This window comes from Erythrolamprus reginae, chromosome 2 (genome assembly GCF_031021105.1).
Source record: "Erythrolamprus reginae isolate rEryReg1 chromosome 2, rEryReg1.hap1, whole genome shotgun sequence".
Lineage (NCBI taxonomy): Eukaryota > Metazoa > Chordata > Lepidosauria > Squamata > Dipsadidae > Erythrolamprus > Erythrolamprus reginae.
In genome coordinates this window covers 107472356-107494203 of record NC_091951.1, presented here as the reverse complement: position 1 = coordinate 107494203, position 21848 = coordinate 107472356, and the positions used below count along the sequence as shown (strand labels likewise).

Sequence of the window (21848 nt, the reverse complement as noted above, 5' to 3'; positions counted from 1 at the left end):
ATTTGTATGTGTGTTTGGTTTTGTACATTAAGGGGTTTTAATTTGCTTTTAGTATTGGAATATTATTGTATACTGTCTGATTGCTTTAGCCGCCCCGAGTTTTCGGAGAGGGGCGGCATATAAATCCAATAAAACTTGAAACTTGAAACAACTTTTATTTCTTGTTTTTTTGTAGAGAGGGCACCAATTGCCCTTACGTGGGTGTTCAGTACCATCTGTTCCTTTTGAACTAATATCTGGGTATGAAATCATGAGTGGTATCCTGTGAGAACTGGGAATCAAAACTCAGACTTTCTTAACATTCTTGCATTTGTGTGTGTGTTTTGCTGTGCTGTTTATTTATGATCACACTTTTAAAGAACTTGGAGTGTTCAAACTTTCCTTTGTAAATCCTACTTAATTAGGGCTGGAATTAGAATTTATTTTATTTATTTATTTTATTTATTTATTAGATTTGTACGCCGCCACTCTCCGTAGACTCGGGGCGGCTAACAACAATAATGAAACAACATATAACAAATCTAATATTTAAAATAATTTAAAAACCCTTATTTAAAAAAACCGAACATACACACAAATATACCATGCATAAATTGTATAGGCCTAGGGGGAAGGGAATATCTCAATTCCCCCATGCTTGATGACAGAGGTGGGTTTTAAGAAGCTTACGAAAGGCGAGGAGGGTGGGGGCAATTCTGATCTCTGGGGGGAGTTGGTTCCAGAGGGTCAGGGCCGCCACAGAGTAGGCTCTTCCCCTGGGTCCCGCCAAACAACAATGTTTATTTTGTTTATTTATCAAATTTCTATACTATCCACCATACTTTTGTGATTCTGGGTGATTTGGAGAAGTTTTATCCACCCTCTGACCTCAAGTGTGTTGGGTTAACTCGGTAATCCTATATCCTATGCAATGAAGCCCTACATTTTAAAGTGGTACCAGATTTGGGCAATTTGGTTGAGTACAATTTGTTATAATTACTTTACCAATCATGTGGAAGACAGCTGGTTCATAAGCAATTTATTTTTATCTTTATAATTATTCAGGTAATATCGGCTGCCAATGGTACCACCAATGATTGCAGTGCCAATGAAACTGCTCTGTGGGCTCCAACAATGAGCTCTCAGTTATATATCCTGTCCATCTTACCATTTGTGATACTGCTTGTCTTCATCCAGAATCTCAAGATTCTTTCCATTTTCTCTATGGTGGCCAATATAATGATGTTGAGCAGCCTGATAATGTTATATCAGTACATTGTCCGGGTAGGTATAAAACTGATTCCTTTCAGCATCTTCTTAGCATTGATGCTTCCATTTTGTTAGTTTTGTATATCCAGTAATAATAATAATAATAATAATAATAATAATAATAATAATAATAATAATAATAATTCCATGGTAAATGGGATATACTATGCGTTTAATAAGAATGTCCATGGTATTGTGTGGAAAAAACCCTTTTCAAAGACAGATATACTGTGTTTGTGCTTTGACATTTAAATGTCATCTTAGGTTACAAAGGGAAAGGCATGATCATGTGTTTTAAGTTTAGTTTTAGTTTTAGTTTATTTTAGTTGGACGAGTGAAATATGGTTCTGACAAATAATTTTTTGTACTGTATTCTCTTATTCTCAGTAATCTATGAGATTCATAGTTACTAGTGTGTTGAAATTCAACACCTTCTGAAGAAGAAGTCAGGGAAATAATAGAAGTAGTTGAGTTTCCATCACTTCTATATATCTAGCAGAGGAAAACTGTTGCCTGAAAACTTGGATAGTAGCAACTAGTCAATGTAAAGCTACCATGTAAGAAGCATTCTTTCAATTATGATTTCACTGCCATCTCTGCAATGTTTTATTGCATTTTTATAATTTATTTATTATATTTAAATGCAGGTCATCTCTCTACTAAGTGACTCTGGGATGTTTATAGTATATTTTGTATTTTTCCTCAACAATGTAGGTTTTGCTGTATTTCTAGATTTTTTTAAAAAAATATTAGAACCATATAATTACCCAGAGAGTTTTGTAAATTGAGCAGAATACAAGCACAAGGAAGCAAGAAATTATCAAGTTTGAGTTGTAGTTCCCACAAGGTGGTATCCAGCAAGGCTTTTATGAGCTCCGGGAATGGTAATTCTAGCAAATAAGAAGGGTATTAAGCTTGAAAAGGCTGGTGTAGAAAATCTGAGTAAGAAGGTTTTGTTGCTTTGCTTCCATATAAGGGAGTTTCCTAAATTGCAACTGCTTTTTGTAACTCCTTCTAAAGATCATCTGTTTTTCTTCCTTTTAGGACATTCCAAATCCTAGCCGTCTGCCTATGGTAGCTGACTGGAAAACAATGCCTCTCTTTTTTGGTACAGCCATCTTTGCCTTTGAAGGCATTGGAGTGGTAAGTCTTGCCCAGAAACTTAGCTTAAAACAGGGGTGTTCAACCTTGGCAATTTTAAGACCCGTGAATCCCCAGAATTCCCCAGTCAGCAGGTCTTAATGTTGCCAGGGTTATCCTGGCTTGGAATCTTGTTTTTCTAGGAATTGAAAAATAACTTAGGTCTGGTAGATTGTCAGGTGGCATTTAGCACGTCTGTCCCTTTACATCTAGATGTCAACTCTGAATCAAACCTGTCTGAAGCCATCTTGTGCTTCTTCACAGTTGCCACACACTTTGGGGGAAGGATGAGATGGGGAAATAGCTTGACTGTCCCATAGATAAAATAAAGAGCTCTCCCCTAGGAATCAAGATCATCCCAACAGATGGCTTTAGGAAAAAGAACAGAAGTGATCAAGTGGGACAGCCAACTGCTTTGATTGGACAATGTGACCTGTGACACATGGGGAGGGAAACCTTTGCTCTTTTAATTGCATGGGAAACTTTTAGAGTTGGTTTTCACTGGCTGTGCCAATACAATGCGTTCTTTGAACATTCCTACCTTGGAGTTCTGATTTCTTTGGATGTGTTACTCAGTACGCAGACACCAGAAAAGTTTAATCTTCAAGGCATTGAACATATGAAAATACCAAAAAGCTGTTAAGATATTTTTGTTTGTATTTGAATGAGAATCTTTGTATCCTTTGGAAGTAACTGACCAACTTGTACATGATTTTATAATGGCTCACAGTTGTTCTGGGATGGAACACTCATGTTGAGTTTTCTAACTTAGAATTCTCATTTGGAACTTTAGTTAAAATGCAACATAACGGTGCACATGAGTGATCTTATCTTATATAGCTCTCAGCTTTTGAACTTACCTGGTTTGATCTATTGAAATAAACATGGAACTGTTTGATCCATTCTTTTCCTTTTTCCTTCTCTCTGGCCTAGTCATTTTTGTCTTTTATCTTTCAGCAATTTAGATCCAATTTTCCCTAGGGGTAATTTTGTTCCTTTTGAATGATTGTTGCTATTGGGAGACATTTTATTGGATTATGCCAGGCATTCAAGCAATGAAATCAACCCTATCAAATGCTTATTAGGCCTCAATCTATGCCCTGACTTTAATTATTTTGCACTCTTTTGTTTTCTTGCTATAAGAATCATAAGGACAATTTCTGAGGAGTCGGAGCAAAACTCAGGACAAATGGTTACGAGTGAAAAACTGTCAGATGTGATTGAAAGGGTCTGAAATATCTAATAAATATCACAGCAGCAAATATCACACCTCTCCCCCAACCTACCACTGCCAAAGAAGTGTAGTTAAGGGCTTCTTTCATGACAATGAAAATTCAGCAACAGATAACAATTTTCTTTCCTGTTGTGCTTTCTGGAATGAGTTCCTGAGAGTCCCCTGCTTTATAGTAATATTAGATTTGGGGAAGGTTTTTTTTCCTCCCAGTAAATAAGGGGAAAGAGAAAAAGAGTTGGTGGAATTTTCTTTCCTTTGTTTTTTAAGAAGCCAGTGGATAACTTTATTTGAAGCATAGATCTGATCCAATCAAATAACATAATTTAATGCAGAAAGACTCTGTATAGTCTTTTCTCAGCAACAAAGAAATTAGGGTCACGTTAAAAAGATAGCACACTGCTGAAAAAAATAAAGGTAACACTTAACACAATGTAACTCCAAATAAATCAAACTTCTGTGAAATCAAACTGTCCACTTAGGAAGCAACACTGATTGACAATCAATTTCATATGCTATTGTGCACATTCCGCTTTATACAAAATAAAGTATTTGATGAGAATATTTCATTCATTCAGATCTAGGATGTGTTATTTGATTGTTCCCTTTATTTTTTGAGCAGTATATACAGTATATCTTTCCTTCTCTAATCTATCAGGGTTCTAAATAGCATCCCAAAGTAAATCAGGTAAAGTATTCCTCAAAATTCCAATTTATTAATAGAGCCATGTTGGCACATCTGAGATGAAACCTAAATCTGAAATCTTCCGGGCTTTACTACCTTGCCCCCATACCAACAAGTCCATCATGTTGTCCAGTCTTCTACTGCCATGCTGGCAGAATCCACCCATCTCCTTCCGTGTAGGTACAGAGACAAAGGATGACCTTGGCTTTCTAGAAAGAATTTGTTATGGCTAACAACCTCATACAATCCCCTCTCCCATTTTCCCACAGTAGAAAATGCACAGTGAAATAGTATAAAGAGTGGCAGGCCTAAGCTCCCCAATAAAAGGGCTTTGGCCTGACGTAGTCAAGGCAGCGATTCTTTGAGAAGGCCAAATGCTAAGCATACACTGGTCGTGGGTGGGTTCTAAGTTACCTCGCTGCTGGTTTGCTTCCACCCGCACCACATGGTACACACGCATGTGCATTGCTGAAAATCCAGCTTCTGTGCATGCTCAGAAGCAAAAAACAAGATGGTGGCGCTTACAGCGCCTCCATTAGAACCGGTTTGGGGGTGTGGCCAACTGGCGATCGCTCCAAGCTCGGTGAGCAGGGGGATGTTCCCACTACAGGTTCTATAGAACTGATCCGAACCAGGAGCAGCCCACCCCTGGTCCTGGTCTATTGTGAAGAGATTAGATTAATTACGAGAGTAAAATTATATCTATTGACTATTTGGGACTTTTTTATTTTATTTTCCAAGGTGCTCCCTCTAGAAAACAAAATGAAGAACCCTCAGCACTTTCACAGTATCCTGTATGTGGGAATGGCTATTGTTACTGCGTTCTACCTCAGCTTGGGCACACTAGGATATTTGCGCTTTGGGGCTAACATCCGGGCCAGCATCACTCTCAATCTCCCCAACTGTTGGTGAGTTGAACAGGGAAGCTTTTGTTACCAGGCAGAAAGAAGGCCAAACTACAGGCTCCTCCCGAATGGAACTGCAGAGGTAGATGCTGAGAACTAAAAACAACTTGCAAAGGTGCTTCCTTTGTGGGGAAGCTCCTACAGTATGTTCTCAGTTACTTTCTATGATATGTCTTCATTCTTTCGCATGGCCGCCATCTCTTATAGCAAACCATGTTTTTCTGTGTTCCAAATTTGACATATTGTACTTTGAACCAATTCAAGCATATATCCTATGTTTCAAGTAGTGCATTTCGTACTAGGAGAAAAACTAGAATTATTTGTGAATGAAGAGCAGTTGTCTCACGTAATTGGGTTGTCTCTTGGGTTATCTCAGTCTCATTCATGATCCTGGGAATCAAGAACTTGGCTAACTAAATATATTGCCACATGTAGGACACCATTGCATTGGCTTAGAATATCTTCTTGGAAAAGTTGGCACTGATGATAATAAAGTTGTCTAGTGTAACCCCCATAACTCATTTATTTTCATCTCTAATTATGATGAAAGCCATGAGTACTTTGGTCTCCCTTCTTCTAGCCAGTAGTTCTCAACCTGAGGGTCGGGACCACTTTGTGCGTCAAACGGCCATTTCACAGGGGTCGCCTAAGACCATAGGAAAAGACAAATTTCCCATGGTGTTAGGAACTAAAGCTTCTTTTTTGGCACCTTGGAACATATTTTTACAATCCAATCAAGCATTTACAGTGTGGGTGTCCCTCTGACCTTCCTGCCAATCAGCTTAAAGCTCTGTTGGGAGAATTGGCACTAGACTTATGGTTGGGGGTCACCACAACATGAGGAACTATATTAAGGGGTCACGGCATTAGAAAGGATGAGAATCAGTCCAACCACACCAGAAGGTTCTCCAGTTCATAAATTATTGTATATAGATGATTTAAACAAATTTTCATTTATTTCCATTTCTAATAGAAATTCCTAGATAAATATAATATCAAAACTGATAGGACATATTTCCAATGCCAACATTTCAGTAGGGAGGTACGAGTTATAGTATGACAACATATAAAAGGATATCCAAGAAAAACGACGTTGCAGAACTGTCAGTGGGATTAAAAATATATATTTTGGGTTTTGCTTCATTTCATTTATTTTTTATGGTCACAAAGGTTAAAAAGAATTAGTTCCATAGGAGAGAGAGCTCAAATTCAGGTGTTGGTTCTTTATATATATATTTAAAATATACTGTATTTTTCAGAGTATAAGATGCACATTTTTCTTCAACAAAAGAGGGTGAAAATCTGGGTGTGTCTTATATTGCTAATGTAGCCCCGCCCACCCACTCCGTGCATTGCATTTTTGGGTGGTTCCAGCTGGTGGGGATCCTGATTCCTGAAGCATTTGGGGAAAGTGCATTGAAAGCCAAGCTTCCTCGTAACAAGTCCCAATAGAAAGGGAGAACTTCAGTCCTCCTGGACCTGCCATTTCAAAAACGTGCTGCTGGGCTTCCCAGCAAGCCCCTCTGCCTTTGCTACCTCGGTTGGAGCTTGATTCTCGAAGCAGCCCAAGGAAATGCGTTGAAAGTCTTTTAAACGAAAGCGATTTCAGGAAGCAGCACCATGATCCCTTCCCCGATTCCAAAAACAGCTCCTGACACATGAGGATCATGGAGGAAAGAGTTTTCAGATGGCAAATTCGTCTCTCCAATTCCAAAAATGGCTGTTCCCAAACGTTTTCCTTCACTATTTTAGCATGCTTGACCTGCCGCTATTTTTCAGCTTTCTTATTCCTTCCCACTGTATTTTGGGGATGTTTAAAAAATAGTGTTTTTTATTTCAAGTTGCAAATAGCTCACTTTTCCTCCTGCTCTATCTTGTTGGTTCTGGCTCTGCTTTGGCTTTGTGGCAGCCATATTTGCTGCCACAGCTCCGCATAATCAACTAGGGGCTTGCCAGCTTGGGGAGGGGAGATGCGGCTCCCCTCTACCCTCCTGGTGGTCCCCCTCTCACTTTGCCCCCTCTATGGAGCTTAGGTACGAATTCGGACCCTCAGACGCAGGGTACTGGAAGCCGGCTGTGGGGGTTACAATCCCAGCTTTCTATTGCGCTGAAAGAGGAACCAGAAGCATTCTCAAAGAGTGTGATCACTGCGCTATCTTCAATGTTTGCTTCGCTTTTTCACCAGGAAGCTGAGTGGATTTAATGGTTGGCTCTTGCCTCATTTTCACAGGTTGTACCAGTCTGTCAAGCTGCTCTACTCCCTTGGAATCTTCTTCACTTATGCTCTGCAGTTCTATGTCCCTGCAGAAATAATCATCCCTGTGGCTGCTTCCAAAGTCCCTGAACACTGGAGGTTATGTTGCAAAGTGCTGCTGAGAGTATTCCTAGTCTGCATAACATGTGAGTGGTGAGAGTTTTCTTTTCACTCAGCAGGTAGAGATGTAGCCCACGGAATGCTTTATTGCAATTTTTCTTTTCTTAAGAAAATTACTGGGCTCTACAGAAAATAAAACTGGAGGCCGAGCGCAGTATTCGTTTCACTATTGTTTGGTGAAAAATGCACTCCCTACACCCAGAGGTGGGGAACTGTGGCTCCTTTATGATTTGTGGACTTCAGCTCTCAGCATGGCTTGCTCAGGAATTCTGGGAGTTGAAGTCCACATGTCATAATAGTGCCCTCATTCCCCACCCTTGCCCTACTTCTACACCAAAAGGATAAAAGTGAACTGCAAGATTGATCTACAATGTCTTAATTTTAAAAAAAAAGATGTGTGAAGAATCCTCTTAGGTTGCTATAGTGATAGGACTTGCCCAATATGGTTGCCACCTTATGAATAGAGAGCCATCCCACATGGCACTCAAGTCATGGTCTCAGAATTCCAAAGGCCTGAAATTGATCACCTCAAAACATTTGGGGATCCCTGACTAATGCAGTAGCTTTGTAAAGATAATAGTAATAAATAATATTGGTGCGAGATTCAAGAATTCATTCCAAATTGTTTGCAAATTCCATCTCTGAGCTTGAAGAGTGTACACACTGAGGGCACGGTTTGTCATGATTCACTGTGTCTGTTAACATCCCCTTCTATTTTGGCAGAAGAGTTTATTACGGACTAAAAACATATTCTGAAATTAAAATGATGTTTTATTTCATTTGAAGTTGTAGTAAAAGAAAGACCGCTGCTCTTCAGTTAGGCATCTTCCCTGACAAAGTTTGTACTTCCTCCTTTTTTATCCTTCAGGTGTCCTCGCAATTCTGATTCCTCGTTTGGACATTGTCATAGCTCTGGTAGGCTCGGTGAGCAGCAGTGCTCTAGCACTTATCCTCCCGCCCATCTTGGAGATCTTCACCTATTATTCAGAAGGCTTGTCTCCACTCATCCTGGTCAAAGATATTCTCATCAGCCTCCTCGGTATTACTGGCTTTGTTGTGGGGACATATGAATCCCTCTATGAACTGATTGTACCAACTGTGTCCAATGCCACCCTTGCTTTACCATGACACTATAACCTGTTTACACCTTGAAAAGTTATTTGCAGTTCAGATGGATCTTGAGTTTCTTCATAGCAACTGCAGGAACTTGGGACTCCTCCTTGCTTTCCAAATCTATTTATTTTATAGATTAAACAGAGAAGGCTGTGGTTAAAAAAGGAGGGACTCTTTTTTAGTGCTGTTATTTATTTTTGCTTCTTTTTTTTGTATGGGGTTGATTTAGGAGACGTATAAAAACAAAACAAAAAAATGGGTGCTCCATTATGATTATCTCTACCTGAAAGAAAATGAATGTCTTTCAAGCATCTTGGATTTTACTAGACTTCTGGATCAAGAGCAGTGAATGTGGGGAGAATTAGGAGTTCTAATACTCCTCACCAGAAGATTTTTATGAAGCTTTTTGAGCATCATGTTACCAGTTCATTTTTATTTTCATTGTTCTTGTTCTAATCTCCTTCAGGCTATCAATTTAGAAATGGTAGGTCTCCTTTCTAAACTAAATTCCTCCTTTTGGATAGTTGCATGTAAAGCGAGAAAGAGTTTGAGAATGGTTGCTTACACAGAAGGAAGTGCAAATGAAATGCGATGTATAATATTAAAAACAGATGCTGTAAGTTCTTGCTTCTATCTCATGGAGTTCCGTGCCTATTGGTAATAATACTGAAACTTAAAAACAGTATCAAGCTGTATAATCTATAATTCTCAGGCAATACCAATTGGACTGCTTCAGTGGTGGGATTGAAAAAAAAATATTACCGGTTCTGTGGACATGGCATGGCTTGGTGGACATGGCAGGGGAAGGATATTGTAAAATCTCAATTTCCTCCCAATCAGCTAGGACTTGGGAGGCAAAGAATAGATGGGGACAGGGTTAGTCAGAGGTGGTGTTTACCGGTTCCCCAAACTATTCAAAATTTCCACTACCGGTTTTCCAAAACTGGTCAGAACCTGATGGAATACCACCTCCAGACTGCAAATAAAAAGAGAAATAAGATTTATATTGCTAAATCCAATACTGTGCTAGTTTGACTCTATAGCAGGGTTCATATCAAATTGCTGTGGGGAAAAAGATACATGTGTAAGCTGGACAGAAGATTGAAAAGTGTTTTTAAAGAGGTTTTTTTTATATAGTTCTGTAAACAACAGGATATTATAAACCAATTATTGTTGTAAGGTTTTGCTTTGTTGTAGCTTCAATGAACATTCACTTAGCATACATTTTAAAAAATGCCTTTTCATGTCAGGATTATAATTCAATTTCATGTAAACAATAATTTCACACAAGTATATATGTATATACACTTTAAAAACATAAGATGATTCAGATGCATAGTTGTAACTTCTGAATTATTTTGCTTCTGGATAATGGAAACACTTGTAAAGTTACTAATAATCATATTCAATTACCATGTGTACATAGGTTAAATTCATGACCCCAACTTTCACGGTTTTCTTATTTCACATATGAGTCCCTGAAAAGCTAGCCAATCAAAATAGATAAATTGATTGAGCAGGCAGATGAAGATTCTTCTATTAAAAGTGCAATACACGTAGTATTTTCTGTTATTTGCCTTTGTTCTCAAGAACACTATTTTCAAAACCAGTGTTGAAATGTAATAGTTTACACCAAGGTTATTTTCAGAATTTTCTTCCTAAGTTTTGATGGCATTATTAAGTATTTGATACTATCCTTTCAGTTTTATAAACTAATCATACGTGTAGCTTGCATTATGGTTTCTGTTTTCATATCTAATTAACCAAGCAATCTGAATTTGACTGTAACGCTTAAATTATAATTAAAATGCAATTTACCAGGAAACAATTTTTTGCTCCCCAATTCAGTAGGGCTTATTCTGTAAGGTTATGGCTTTAAAAAAAGAAAGATGGGATGCAAACCATTGTTTATTTCTTCCAGTAATCATGATTAGGTTGTATCTTTGACTTTGTTCTTGAATAAACCTCACAGGATGAAGAAGGAAGCAAGGAATGATCACTGTTCAGATATTTATTTAACATTTTAAATAGAAACTGAAATGTAGGGTTTATGAATTATTTTGGAAATGTTTTGTAGTCTGGTTTTAAATATCATTGTAATGATTTATCTACTTTTTATACACTGCTATATGGTTGGTTAAATAATTAAATGAATTGAGAGTTAGCTTCCAATCCCCTTTCTCATTCTTCTGAAACTACAGATGCCTCATTAACTCTGGGATATACCGTACTTGGAGTTTATATTTCTTCCCCCATATACTGGTAGTAAAGCATGTAGACAACTATTCAATGTTCTGGTCTTGGCAACATAATAGTGAAATGTAAATTAAAACTGCTTTAAATTTTGCCAGTGAACCTATGACATTGAAACATGAGCAGAAACCTGTTGGTTAGTGATATTGCAGGTTTTTACCATGATTCATTAGAACCTTTGTCGGGTAGCCAGAATAGTCAAGAGGAAATAAAATTTAAAGTGGTAATTTCTAACTTTTTTATAAAAAAGAAACTGCTATTTTGACTTTATAATGATTACAAATGGTAGAATTGATCATGTTATGCTTATGTCTTCTTGCAGTCATATCATTTTATCTTGAAGAGTTATAAGTGATTATGTGAACAATATGTGAACATTAGCATTAAAACAGCACAACCTATGGTAAGGGGGGGTTGGACTAGATGACCTACAAGGTCCCTTCCAACTTAAATGAATGAATGAGTGGATAGGTAGGTAGGTAGGTGGATAGGTAGGTAGGTAGATAGGTAGAAAGGGTGCAGAAAGTAGAAAAACAAGGGAACTAAATGAAGTTGCAAAGAAACATTATTGAATTGGATACCGTTTTTTAAACTTTGAGATTACCCCACCTTTCATACAGCAAGTACCATTAAGATCAATCTGGTAGCTGTTCTTGAGTATAACCTCTGTAGAAAATGCAGAATTTTAACATTTATTGATTTGTAGATTTTCCATTATTTGAAAAGCTCATATTTGGATAATATTGCTTTGGTAGCACTCTGCTAATCCCTGGGAGTCCAAGGTTGCCTATTAGTTGTATTAGTCACAGCTACTGAATGAAACTATTATGTTCACTTATTTCTCAGTAGATGCCTTAACATGTCTTTGTAATTTATGGTTCTATAAAACTTTGTATTCTGACTGAACACTATGTGAAGCATTCTTCTCTGTGGGAATAGTACTTCTTCTTGACTTCTAGAGAATTAACACTTTTTCCAATCAGGATTTTAATGGGAAAAAAATTCTGTCATTACCACTAATTATAACCTATATCCTTGACATTGTGGTTGTTGGCTTTGTCTCAATATACATGTTAAAATTGCCTGCATACAATTATCTTTTACTGTTTCTTAACCCCCCTCCCCCCCCAGAATAAACCTTGGCCTATTTTTATGTTCTTGCATAGCACAGAAAGAAGCAGTTTTGAATTATTGGATTATCTTGTTTCCAGTAGTCCTCATAGAAAGATATAACTACAGCAATGGCCATATTAAGAGGTTTTTTTTTAAATGTTTTCTTGTTGCATCTGTAATGTACTAGTGTTCCCCTTAGATCTCATAGTGAGTTGGTAATTATGAGATTTGAAGTAAACCTTTCTGGTTTCTCTCTCCATAAATTATCTTTGTTGTCTAGTCTGCTCTATCTGATAATGAGTAAAAAGGGCATTTCAGTGTCAGTGAGGTCTGCTTACTTTGATTTATTTGTAAAAGAAGCAATTGCACGGGTGTAATTAGATATGTGCAAAATCCAAACACAGCTTTGGTATTCCCCAAACGTCTATGACTATTGAAATCCCCAAAATTGACTTTCAAGAGGAGACACATTTGAAGGCATTGAGATCTGTGCATAGATCTAAGAAACTGGAACCCTACATATTTGGAGACTATGAAAACCCCAGCTAACGTTTGTACAGAGCTTTGGGAACAGTTTCCAATTCCTCAAGGTTACTTTTAATGTAATCCTTTGGGCCTTTGCCTTCAATTATAAAGTATATACTGCTACTCTTTTTAGGGTAGCTTGGTGAGAACATGTTTAACTATGGTGCAGAATCAGGCAAACAAATTTTGGGTATCTAAATTTGGGGAATGTATGCAATTGTCCTCAAATATTTCTTAAAGGAGTAACTTTGAAGATAGGAAGCAATATCTGTTTGTGTGTCTATCGAATCAGTCAATGTTTATTTATTTGTGCCTACTTGTGCGTACAACAAGCCACTATGCACATTGACTTTACTCTGTAGGAGATGCAGTTGATGTTATGTATGATAATGCTGTAACTGAATGATATATTTTACTGGATGTTTCATTCAATAAATTCAGTTTTTTTACTGCATTATGAAGTTCCACAGTACCATTATTTTATTCTTGTTCAGATTGCTTATAATTTGTAATACTTAAGAAGAGGCAAAAATAAAGTAATAACAAACATGCACTGGCTGTTTCCCAACTTAGTACAGTGATACCTCGTCTTACAAACGCCTCATCATACAAACTTTTCGAGATACAAACCCGGGGTTTAAGATTTTTTTGCCTCTTCTTACAAACTATTTTCACCTTACAAACACACCGCCGCCACTGGGATGCCCCACCCTCCGGACTTCCGTTGCCAGCGAAGCACCTGTTTTTGCGCTGCTGGGATTCCCCTGAAGCTCCCCTCCATGGGAAACCCCATCTCCGCACCTCTGTGTTTTTGCGATGCTGCGATTTCACTGAGGTTCCCCTCGCTGGGAAACCCCACCTCTGGACTTCCGTTGCCAGCGAAGCACCTGTTATTGAGCTGCTGGGATTCTCCTACTGGGATTCCCCTGCAGCATCGCAAAAACACAGAAGTCCAGAGGTGGGGTTTCCTATGGAGGAGAGCCTCAAGGGAATCCCAGCAGCGCAAAAACGGGCGCTTCGGCTGGCAAAAGGAGTGAATTTTGGGCTTGCACGCATTAATCGCTTTTCCATTGATTCCTATGGGAAACATTGTTTCATCTTACAAACTTTTCACCTTAAGAACCTTGTCCCGGAACCAATTAAGTTTGTAAGACAAGGTATCACTGTATCTGAACTGCGGATACCCAAAATCAACACAGCCATTGTTATTAACAACTGTTCACAATTTAAAAACTAATAAACTTGTGATAAGACACAATTACTGTGAAAGTTGCAATACAAGATATTCCAATTTAGCATATAAGAGTTATTTCAGGCAAATGTGTGCTCCAGTTTTTTACACAGTGAGAACTTGGAAAGGTGTAGTAGTTGTTGCAGCAGGACTGGGGAAACCAAAGTTCAAATAGACACTCAATCCTGGAAGCTCTGCCCAACCTAGACTCAGGGTGGTGGTTTGGAATAAAATGGCCTTAAAGTATGATTAAATTAATTGTAAGCGAGTATAGAATTTTAGGAGCCCTGGTAGCAGGCTAGTTAAAATGTGGTATTGCAGACAAACTCAGCCTTCCCTCCTTTTAAAATTGGTAAAATGAGGACCCAGATAATTGGGGGCAATATGCTGACATTGTAAACTGCTCAGAGAGGGCTGTAAAGCACTGAGAATCAGTACATAAGTCTAAGTGATAGTGCTATTTAGGCAAGTAGTTTCCATGTATCCTCTAGCATAAAATCCATTATCAGATGTTGACGTCAAGAATTAGGGATCTGCAAGGAATTTTTTAAAAAAATTTTTGATCTTGGATCAAAACCTCCAGCTCACCAACTCATTTGCTTCCATCAGAATTTAGATATTCCATTTTTCACCAAAACAAAGCTTAAACAATTATTTTCTGTCATAGAGGACACTGATATCTTGGAAAAAATTCTTGCTATCTCAGTTTGAATCCATAAGACCTGAAAAATGAAGGTGTTGATAGTCAATTCTCAATGTTAAATTTATCCCAATTCTTCATAAAAAAAGAACAAATATAAATATATTTTAAGTATTAAAATATTTTTAAAATGACCACAATAAAAGAAAAGACAATGGCCAAAGAGAATGGATTGTTATTGGGTGAATGGAGGGTAACCAATCATTAAAATATGGGCATAAGCATAAATAATTTCAAGCCTCAACCATCCTAAATTGGCAAATTGAGCACCAAAAACTGCAAAAAATTCTCCAATTTCTTGGCTACATAATCTTATGTAGAAAAATGGGGGAGGGCACTTTATATGATCCTCTATAAAACCTGCATACCTGAATGATACCCAAGGATGTGTTGTGTTTTGTAAAAATAAAATAGATCCACAAATCTTCACTGGTTGTTAGATTAATTACTTCCTTTCCCAACAAAGCTTTCTTCAGTTTCTCTGCCCCATCCTGCTATCCCTGACTTCAAATTCATTCCATGGAAGCTAGCAAGTATAACATCACATGCTTTCCCATGTGATTTACTTTCTCTGGGAACAATTTTTGTTTACCATGAAGGGTTCTTGGTCATTCTTAGATGTGGCTTCAAAGTTTGGACACATGCAGTACAGCTCAGATGGAGGCTACTGAAGATGTTGCACAAGACCAAGCCTTAAGAATAAATGCATACAAAGCCAGAATTGAAAAGACAGCAATGAACATCAAATGCCACCTCTGTAATGAAGCTAAAGAAACACTGGATCATCTAATTAGCTGTTGCAAAAAGATCACACAAACTAACTACAAACAACGGCATGACAAAGTAGTAACAATGCTGCACTGACATATCTGCAACAAATATCATTTGCCTGCAAGCAAGAACTGATGGGACCACAAAATAGGCAAAGTAATAGAAAATGAAGATGCAAAAATATTCTGGAGCTTTAGAATTCAAACAGATAAGCACTCTTGATAAGACAAAAAGTTTGCATAGTGGATGTTGTAATACATGGAGACAGCAAAACCAAAGAGAAAGAGCTGGGGAGGGGGGGAAATCACAAAATGCAAAGACCTAGCAAATAGAAATACAGTAGTATGATTCTCCGAGTACGAGTCTACGGAGAGGAGCAGCATACAAATCTAATAAATAAAATAAATAAATAAAATAATTGTGACAAAAGAAAGCAAAGATAGTACCAATAGTAATAAGCACCTTAGGTGCAATCCCAAAAATTCTGCAGTAGCACTTTAACACCTTCAGTTCCCCATTAAAAAAACCACAACAAATTAAAAGCACAGAAATGAGGCCCTTTTAGAGGTAAGTTCTTACTGGTGTGCCCTGGTTGGTAGTCCGGTAGTGGCCTGCCATTTGTGTGTGACAGCTCCAGTGCAAAATTGCACGAGGGAACGCTCACACACGTGCAATTTTTGGAGATTTCTCAGCACACTGGTATAGAGGTAAAAATTACCCACCCCTGGGCCTTTCCCAACCTGCTCTTCATATTTTGAATACTCATTTTCAAAACATAGCATTTCTCAGTTTTAACAACAGAGGCTTCACTTCCCGTTGATATTGCCACCCTTTTGACTGCACTGGAAACTGTCAGTATGGACAATCAACACAGCATTGGTACCACGTTTTGAGTAAGACCAAGGTAATTTTAGACACAAGTATGTTTGTGAGTACAATGGAATTTATATCCTTCCCAAGGCACCCGTTTTCGCATAAAGGAAAATAGAGAGCTGTCTTGAACCAGCCCCAGTTGAAAATTCTGGAGACTGAGTCTAGGACAGCCTGCTTGCAAAGTAAATTGTTTATCCCAAATTACCTCTTAACCCTTAATTATTAAGAGCCGGGGTGGCACAGCAGATAGAGTGCTGTACTGCAGGCCACTGAAGCTGACTGTAGATCTGAAGGTCAGTGGTTCAAATCTTATCACCGGCTCAAGGTTGACTCAGCCTTCCATCCTTCCGAAGTGGGTAAAATGAGGACCCGGATTGTGGGGGCAATAGCCTAGCTCTGTTAAAAAGTGCTGTTGCTAACATGTTGTAAGCCGCCCTGAGTCTAAGGAGAAGGGCGGCATAAAAATCGAATAAATAAATAAATAAATTAAGATGAAGCATGAGGGTTGAAACTGTTAGCTGGCTTAGACAATTAGACTGTTAGCTGGATTAGATAATAATTGTGCTCTAGGAGATATTTCCCATATTTCATCCCAAATTACATCAACTAGGCATGTTCATATTAGTCTAGAACAGGGGTAGGCAAAATTGGCTCTTCTATGACATGTGGATTTCAACTTCCAGAATACCTGAGCTAGGATGCTTGGCTCAAGAATTCTGGGATCTGAAGTCCACAAGTCATAGAAGAGCCAACTTTGCCTACCCCTGGTCTAGAAGAAAGTTTGATATCAGGTATTGTTGCAGCCTTGCACCCATCTGCTATTTATTTATAATTTTCAGCGAAATAAATTAATTTAAATCTTATTACTGGAAGGAGTGATAGTCACTCATTCTTCTCCTGATTGATTAAGGGTCTGATTGAATAGCAATTCTTCTCCACTTCAGAAGAAATCTTTTTTCTTGTCAGTATGCAACTTACACATATCACTTTCAGGGTTAAAGCGGCCAAGTTGAAGAAGGAAGACACACAATTCTAATAGTACATTGCAATATAGTTGAATATTGTATGCCAGAGAGCAAAAAAATATATTCAAACAACACCTTCTGTGCTTCTCACCTTTGACCAAAACTCAGAGGGTGTTTCCAGTCTAAGCATTTATTGTACAATTCCACTGCAAAAGTCCAAACAGTGGGATTTTCCATTCAAAATCTTCTCACGGTTTTCTACAAACCTTTTTTTTCTTATCACAGATAATAAAAGGAGAAACATGGTTTAGCTGGGTAATGACTTTTGACTGGCAGCACTAACAGCCTTGCACCTTGGTATAAAAAAGATGTTGAGATTCTAGAAAGAGTACAGAGAACAGCAACAAAGATGATTAGGAAACTGGAGACTAAATCATATGAAGAATGATTATATGACACTGGGTATATCTAATCTAACAAAGAAAAGGGATGACATTGATTGATTGATTGATTGGATTTGTATGCCGCCCCTCTCCGCAGACTCGGGGCGGCTAACAACAGTGACAAACAACAGCATGTAAAAATCCAATACTAAACAACTAATATGACATGATAGTAGTCTTCCAATATTTAAGGGGTTGCCACAAAGAAGAAGGGGACAACCTATTCTCCAAAGCACCTGAAGACAGGACAACAAGCAACAGATGGAAATGTATCACAGAGATCCAATCTAAAATAAAGAGAAATTTCCTGACAGTGAGAATCTTAAAATACTCAATTATCAGCTTCTTGCATAAAACTGTTCTATTGTCTTAAACAAACAAAGAAATAATAAACTGATCCATACTTGATTAGTCTGTAGAAGTTTACAACTACCCAGACAAGACGGAGTGGCTGTGGGTCTTGCCTCCCAAGGACAATTCCATCTGTCCGTCCGTTACCCTGGGGGGGGGAACTATTGACCCCCTCAGAGAGGGTGCGCAACTTGAGCGTCAGCCTCGATCCACAGCTGACATTGGAACATCATCTTTCGGCTGTGGTGAGGGGGGTGTTTGCCCAGGTTCGCCTGGGGCACCAGTTGCGGCCCTATTTGGACAGGGAGTCATTGCTCACAGTCACTCATGCCCTTATCACCTCGAGGTTCGATTACTGCAGCGCTCTCTACATGGGGCTACCTTTGAAAAGTGTTCGGAAACTCCAGATCGTGCAGAACGCGGCCGCGAGAGCCATCGTGGGGCTTCCCAGATTCGCCCACGTATCTACAACACTCCGTGGCCTGCATTGGCTGCCGATCAGTTTCTGGTCACAATTCAAAGTGTTGGTCATGACCTTTAAAGCCCTACATTGGACCAGAGTACCTCTGGAACCGCCTGCTACCGCACGAATCCCAGTGGCCGATAAGGTCCCACAGAGTTGGCCTTCTCCGGGTCCCGTCAACTAAACAATGTCGTCTGGCGGGCCCCAGGGGAAGAGCCTTCTCTGTGGCTGCCCCGGCCCTCTAGAATCAACTCCCCCCAGAGATTAGAACTGCTCCCACCCTCCTTGTCTTCCATAAACTACTTAAGACCCACCTATACCGCCAGACATGGGGGATTTGAGACACCTTTCCCCCAGGCTTATTATAATTTATGTTTGGTATGTATGTGCTGTTTGGTTTTTAATTATGATAGGGCTTTTAGGGTTTTTAATATTAGATTTGTGCCAGTATAATATTGTTTTTATCATTGTTGTGAGCCGCCCCGAGTCTTCGGAAAGGGGCGGCATACAAATCTAATAAATTATTATTATTATTATTATTATTATTATTATTATTATTATTATTATTTTCTTAGTGAAAGTATCATAGAGAGCCTTGGCTCTTATTTTAGTTTTTGTCATGTTTGTGTATCATTATAAAAATGTATGCAATATAACTGGCTGCAGTTAGAGAACATTAAATGAACTTTGTATGTTCTTTGAAAATATCACAAGGAACTGAATCAGCATTTCACCATCTATGTAACTTGCCTTCTGATTGGCTTCACAGTTTGGGATCATTTAATATAAAATTTCATCCAGTAGACCCAAAAGAGTTGTGTCAACACCAAGAAAGTATAGAATTTCTTTCAGTTACAAGCATGTTTATATTGTATTATATTTCATTACATTTTAACTGTATATACCATTCATTTCAACAATATTGACATTTCATCATAAAATGCTTTTTATATCACCGTAAAATGTTTTTTTCATAAATGAGTAATCATTATAGCATTTAGATTTATATACCGCTTCACAGTGCTTTACAGCCCTTTCTAAGCGGGTTACAGAGAGTAAGCATATTGCCTCCAACAATCTGGGTCCTCATTTTATCGACCTTGGAAGGATGGAAGGCTGAGTCAACCTTGAGCCTACTGAGATTCAATTTGACAAACTGCTGGCAGCTGGTGATCAGGAGAAGTAGCTTGCAGTACTGTACTCTAACCACTGCGCCACCGAGGCCGTCATTGCCTAAACAATTGCATATCTTTTTAAGCAGATGTTGTGTATTTTAAAATAACTGATTTCTGTGCTATACCGACAAAAAGACAGATAAGAATAAGATAAAAATAGTATTTTCCAAGAACCAATTTGGTCTAGTGATGAAAGCAGCAGGCAAGAAGTCACAAGGCTGTGAGTTCAAGTCCTGCCTTAGGCATGAAAGCCAGCTGTGTGACTTTGGGCCAGTCATACTCTCTCAGGCCAACCCAATACAAAGGGTTGTTGCTGTGGGGAAATTTGAAAGAAGAAAGCATATTAGATATGCTCACCATTTTGAGTTATTTATAAAAAGAAATAATAATAAAGGCAGGAAAACAAGCAAGCAAACAAACAAATCTAACAAACAAACAAACAATAAAATCCTTGCTTATTAATACCTAGATTGACTCTTTGGGGCAATGGGAAAAATTACATCACCGCTTCTTGAACCAGTTGTTACTTAGTTGTTTTGCTCAACCTATTTTTCAAAGTATCAGAAGGCATGACAAAAAACAATCATGGAAACTAATCAAGGAGAGAAGAGAAGCAACCTAGAACTAAAATCTGTACATCCTTATGGAATGTAAGAATGTAATCATTGCCAGATTATTATAGAATTATTTTAAAAGGGGAGAACGCTTGCTTTGCTCTTTGCAGAAGGTTGACAGAGAAACCATCTCAAATTTTTGTGTTTTTATAATAATTTCAGAGGAAGCAAAGAGCATTGATCAAACCTGCCAATTCAAGGAGAGGCGAAGCAAAAGAAGGGGGTTAAAGCTTTATCAACCATTTGCCTTTTCCAAGTGCTGGAACCTTTCAGAATCGTGCGGTGTCATCCAGTCATTGTCAGCTAGAGGATTTTCCTGGGAAGGGAAACTAGATCTTTGAACTAATCTACTGTACATTTCTGGAATTAAGGAGAGATTTCCTGTCACGGAGAACAATTAACCAGAAGAATAGCTTGCCTTCAGAAATCATGGGTGCTCCATCACTAGATGCTTTCAAGAACAGACTGAACAGCCACTTGTCTGGAATGGTAGATGGTTCCTGCCTGGAGTTGGACTAGAATGCCCCCAAGGTCCCTTCCAATTATGTGATTCTGCAATTCATTCTCAAGCAGCCCTCCCCCACTATTGCTGTAGTTGGCGCAGACCCCCCCCCTCCACGTGGGATCAACCCAGTTGCCTCCCAGCAATTACGCTCAAAGGTGCTAGTCCTGTGGAGTCGCTGCCCATTTATTTATTTATTTATTTTATTTATTTATTCATTTGTCCAGTACATAAATACATAGGAAGAAAATAGACATGTGATAATATAAAAGAGGGTGAAGGTGAACTTAGAGGAGAGGATATATGAAAGGAAGAGAATATATGATAGGTGAAAGAAAGGAAAGACAATTGGACAGAGGACGAAAGGCACACCAGTGCACTTATGTACGCATTCTGTGCTTCCCCACCCCACAATGTTGTAGTGAGGCTGGTGAACAGGCCAATCGAGGTCAGGTGTAAAGCCAAGGCGTGGTTTGCAGTTGTACTTTTTTGCTCTGCTTGTTCTTAGGAAAAGTTTCCGCTTTTTAAAAAAATTTCAGACTTACCTCCTTTCTCCGGTTCTGGCCCTTTCGCTCCCTTGTCCCCGTGAAGTTCTAAAGCACAGGTGAAAAAGTAGCTTCTCCTGTGGTTTCATTGCTGCTTAAACGGTTATTAATTTTTTCCGTCCATGGAAAGAAACTAAGGCTGTGGAGGAAAATCTAACTAAAACAACTAAAGTGATGCCGGTGATCACAATATGTATGGTAGTTGGTGCCATCTGATCCTCTTGCAAGCCAGGTTAATAATGCCATTTAATAATATAATAGATGGACAGTGATGCAGACTAATTGCTAGTTGTATATTATTGTCATGGCATGACAAGATAAAATTTAGTTTTTTTAAAAAGATAACATCAGATAAAGACTCTTAATCTTGCACCATAATGGCCACCATCCTTATCAAAACAAATCATTGTCGAAGGTGGCCATGATATTACTGAGCTTAATGTTCTAGCTAGCATCACATGAGATCAGCTTTAATAATAGCTATGCTGGCTGAAGAATGCTGGGAGTTGATGTCCACAAGTCTTAAAATTACCAAGTTTGAAGACCTCTGCCCTAAGTAAACCAAGAGTTATAGAGACTATTGATTATCTCCAATACCATCCATTCTTCTACTACCAGTACACATACA

At 38.5% G+C, this 21848-nt stretch overlaps 1 protein-coding gene across 1 annotated transcript in view; it reads left to right on the top strand.

The window, feature by feature from the left end:
* LOC139160770 (proton-coupled amino acid transporter 1-like) overlaps nt 1-13041 on the top strand; it is a 35303-nt gene extending 22262 nt beyond the window's left edge. Inside the window, exons 7-11 of the mRNA XM_070739040.1 lie at nt 1045-1263; nt 2293-2391; nt 5046-5212; nt 7440-7609; nt 8452-13041. Of these exons, the coding sequence (XP_070595141.1) occupies nt 1045-1263; nt 2293-2391; nt 5046-5212; nt 7440-7609; nt 8452-8711 (915 nt within the window). The 3' untranslated portion in view covers nt 8712-13041. The remainder of the gene's footprint in view (nt 1-1044; nt 1264-2292; nt 2392-5045; nt 5213-7439; nt 7610-8451) is intronic.
* Nucleotides 13042-21848: the final 8807 nt, after the last annotated feature.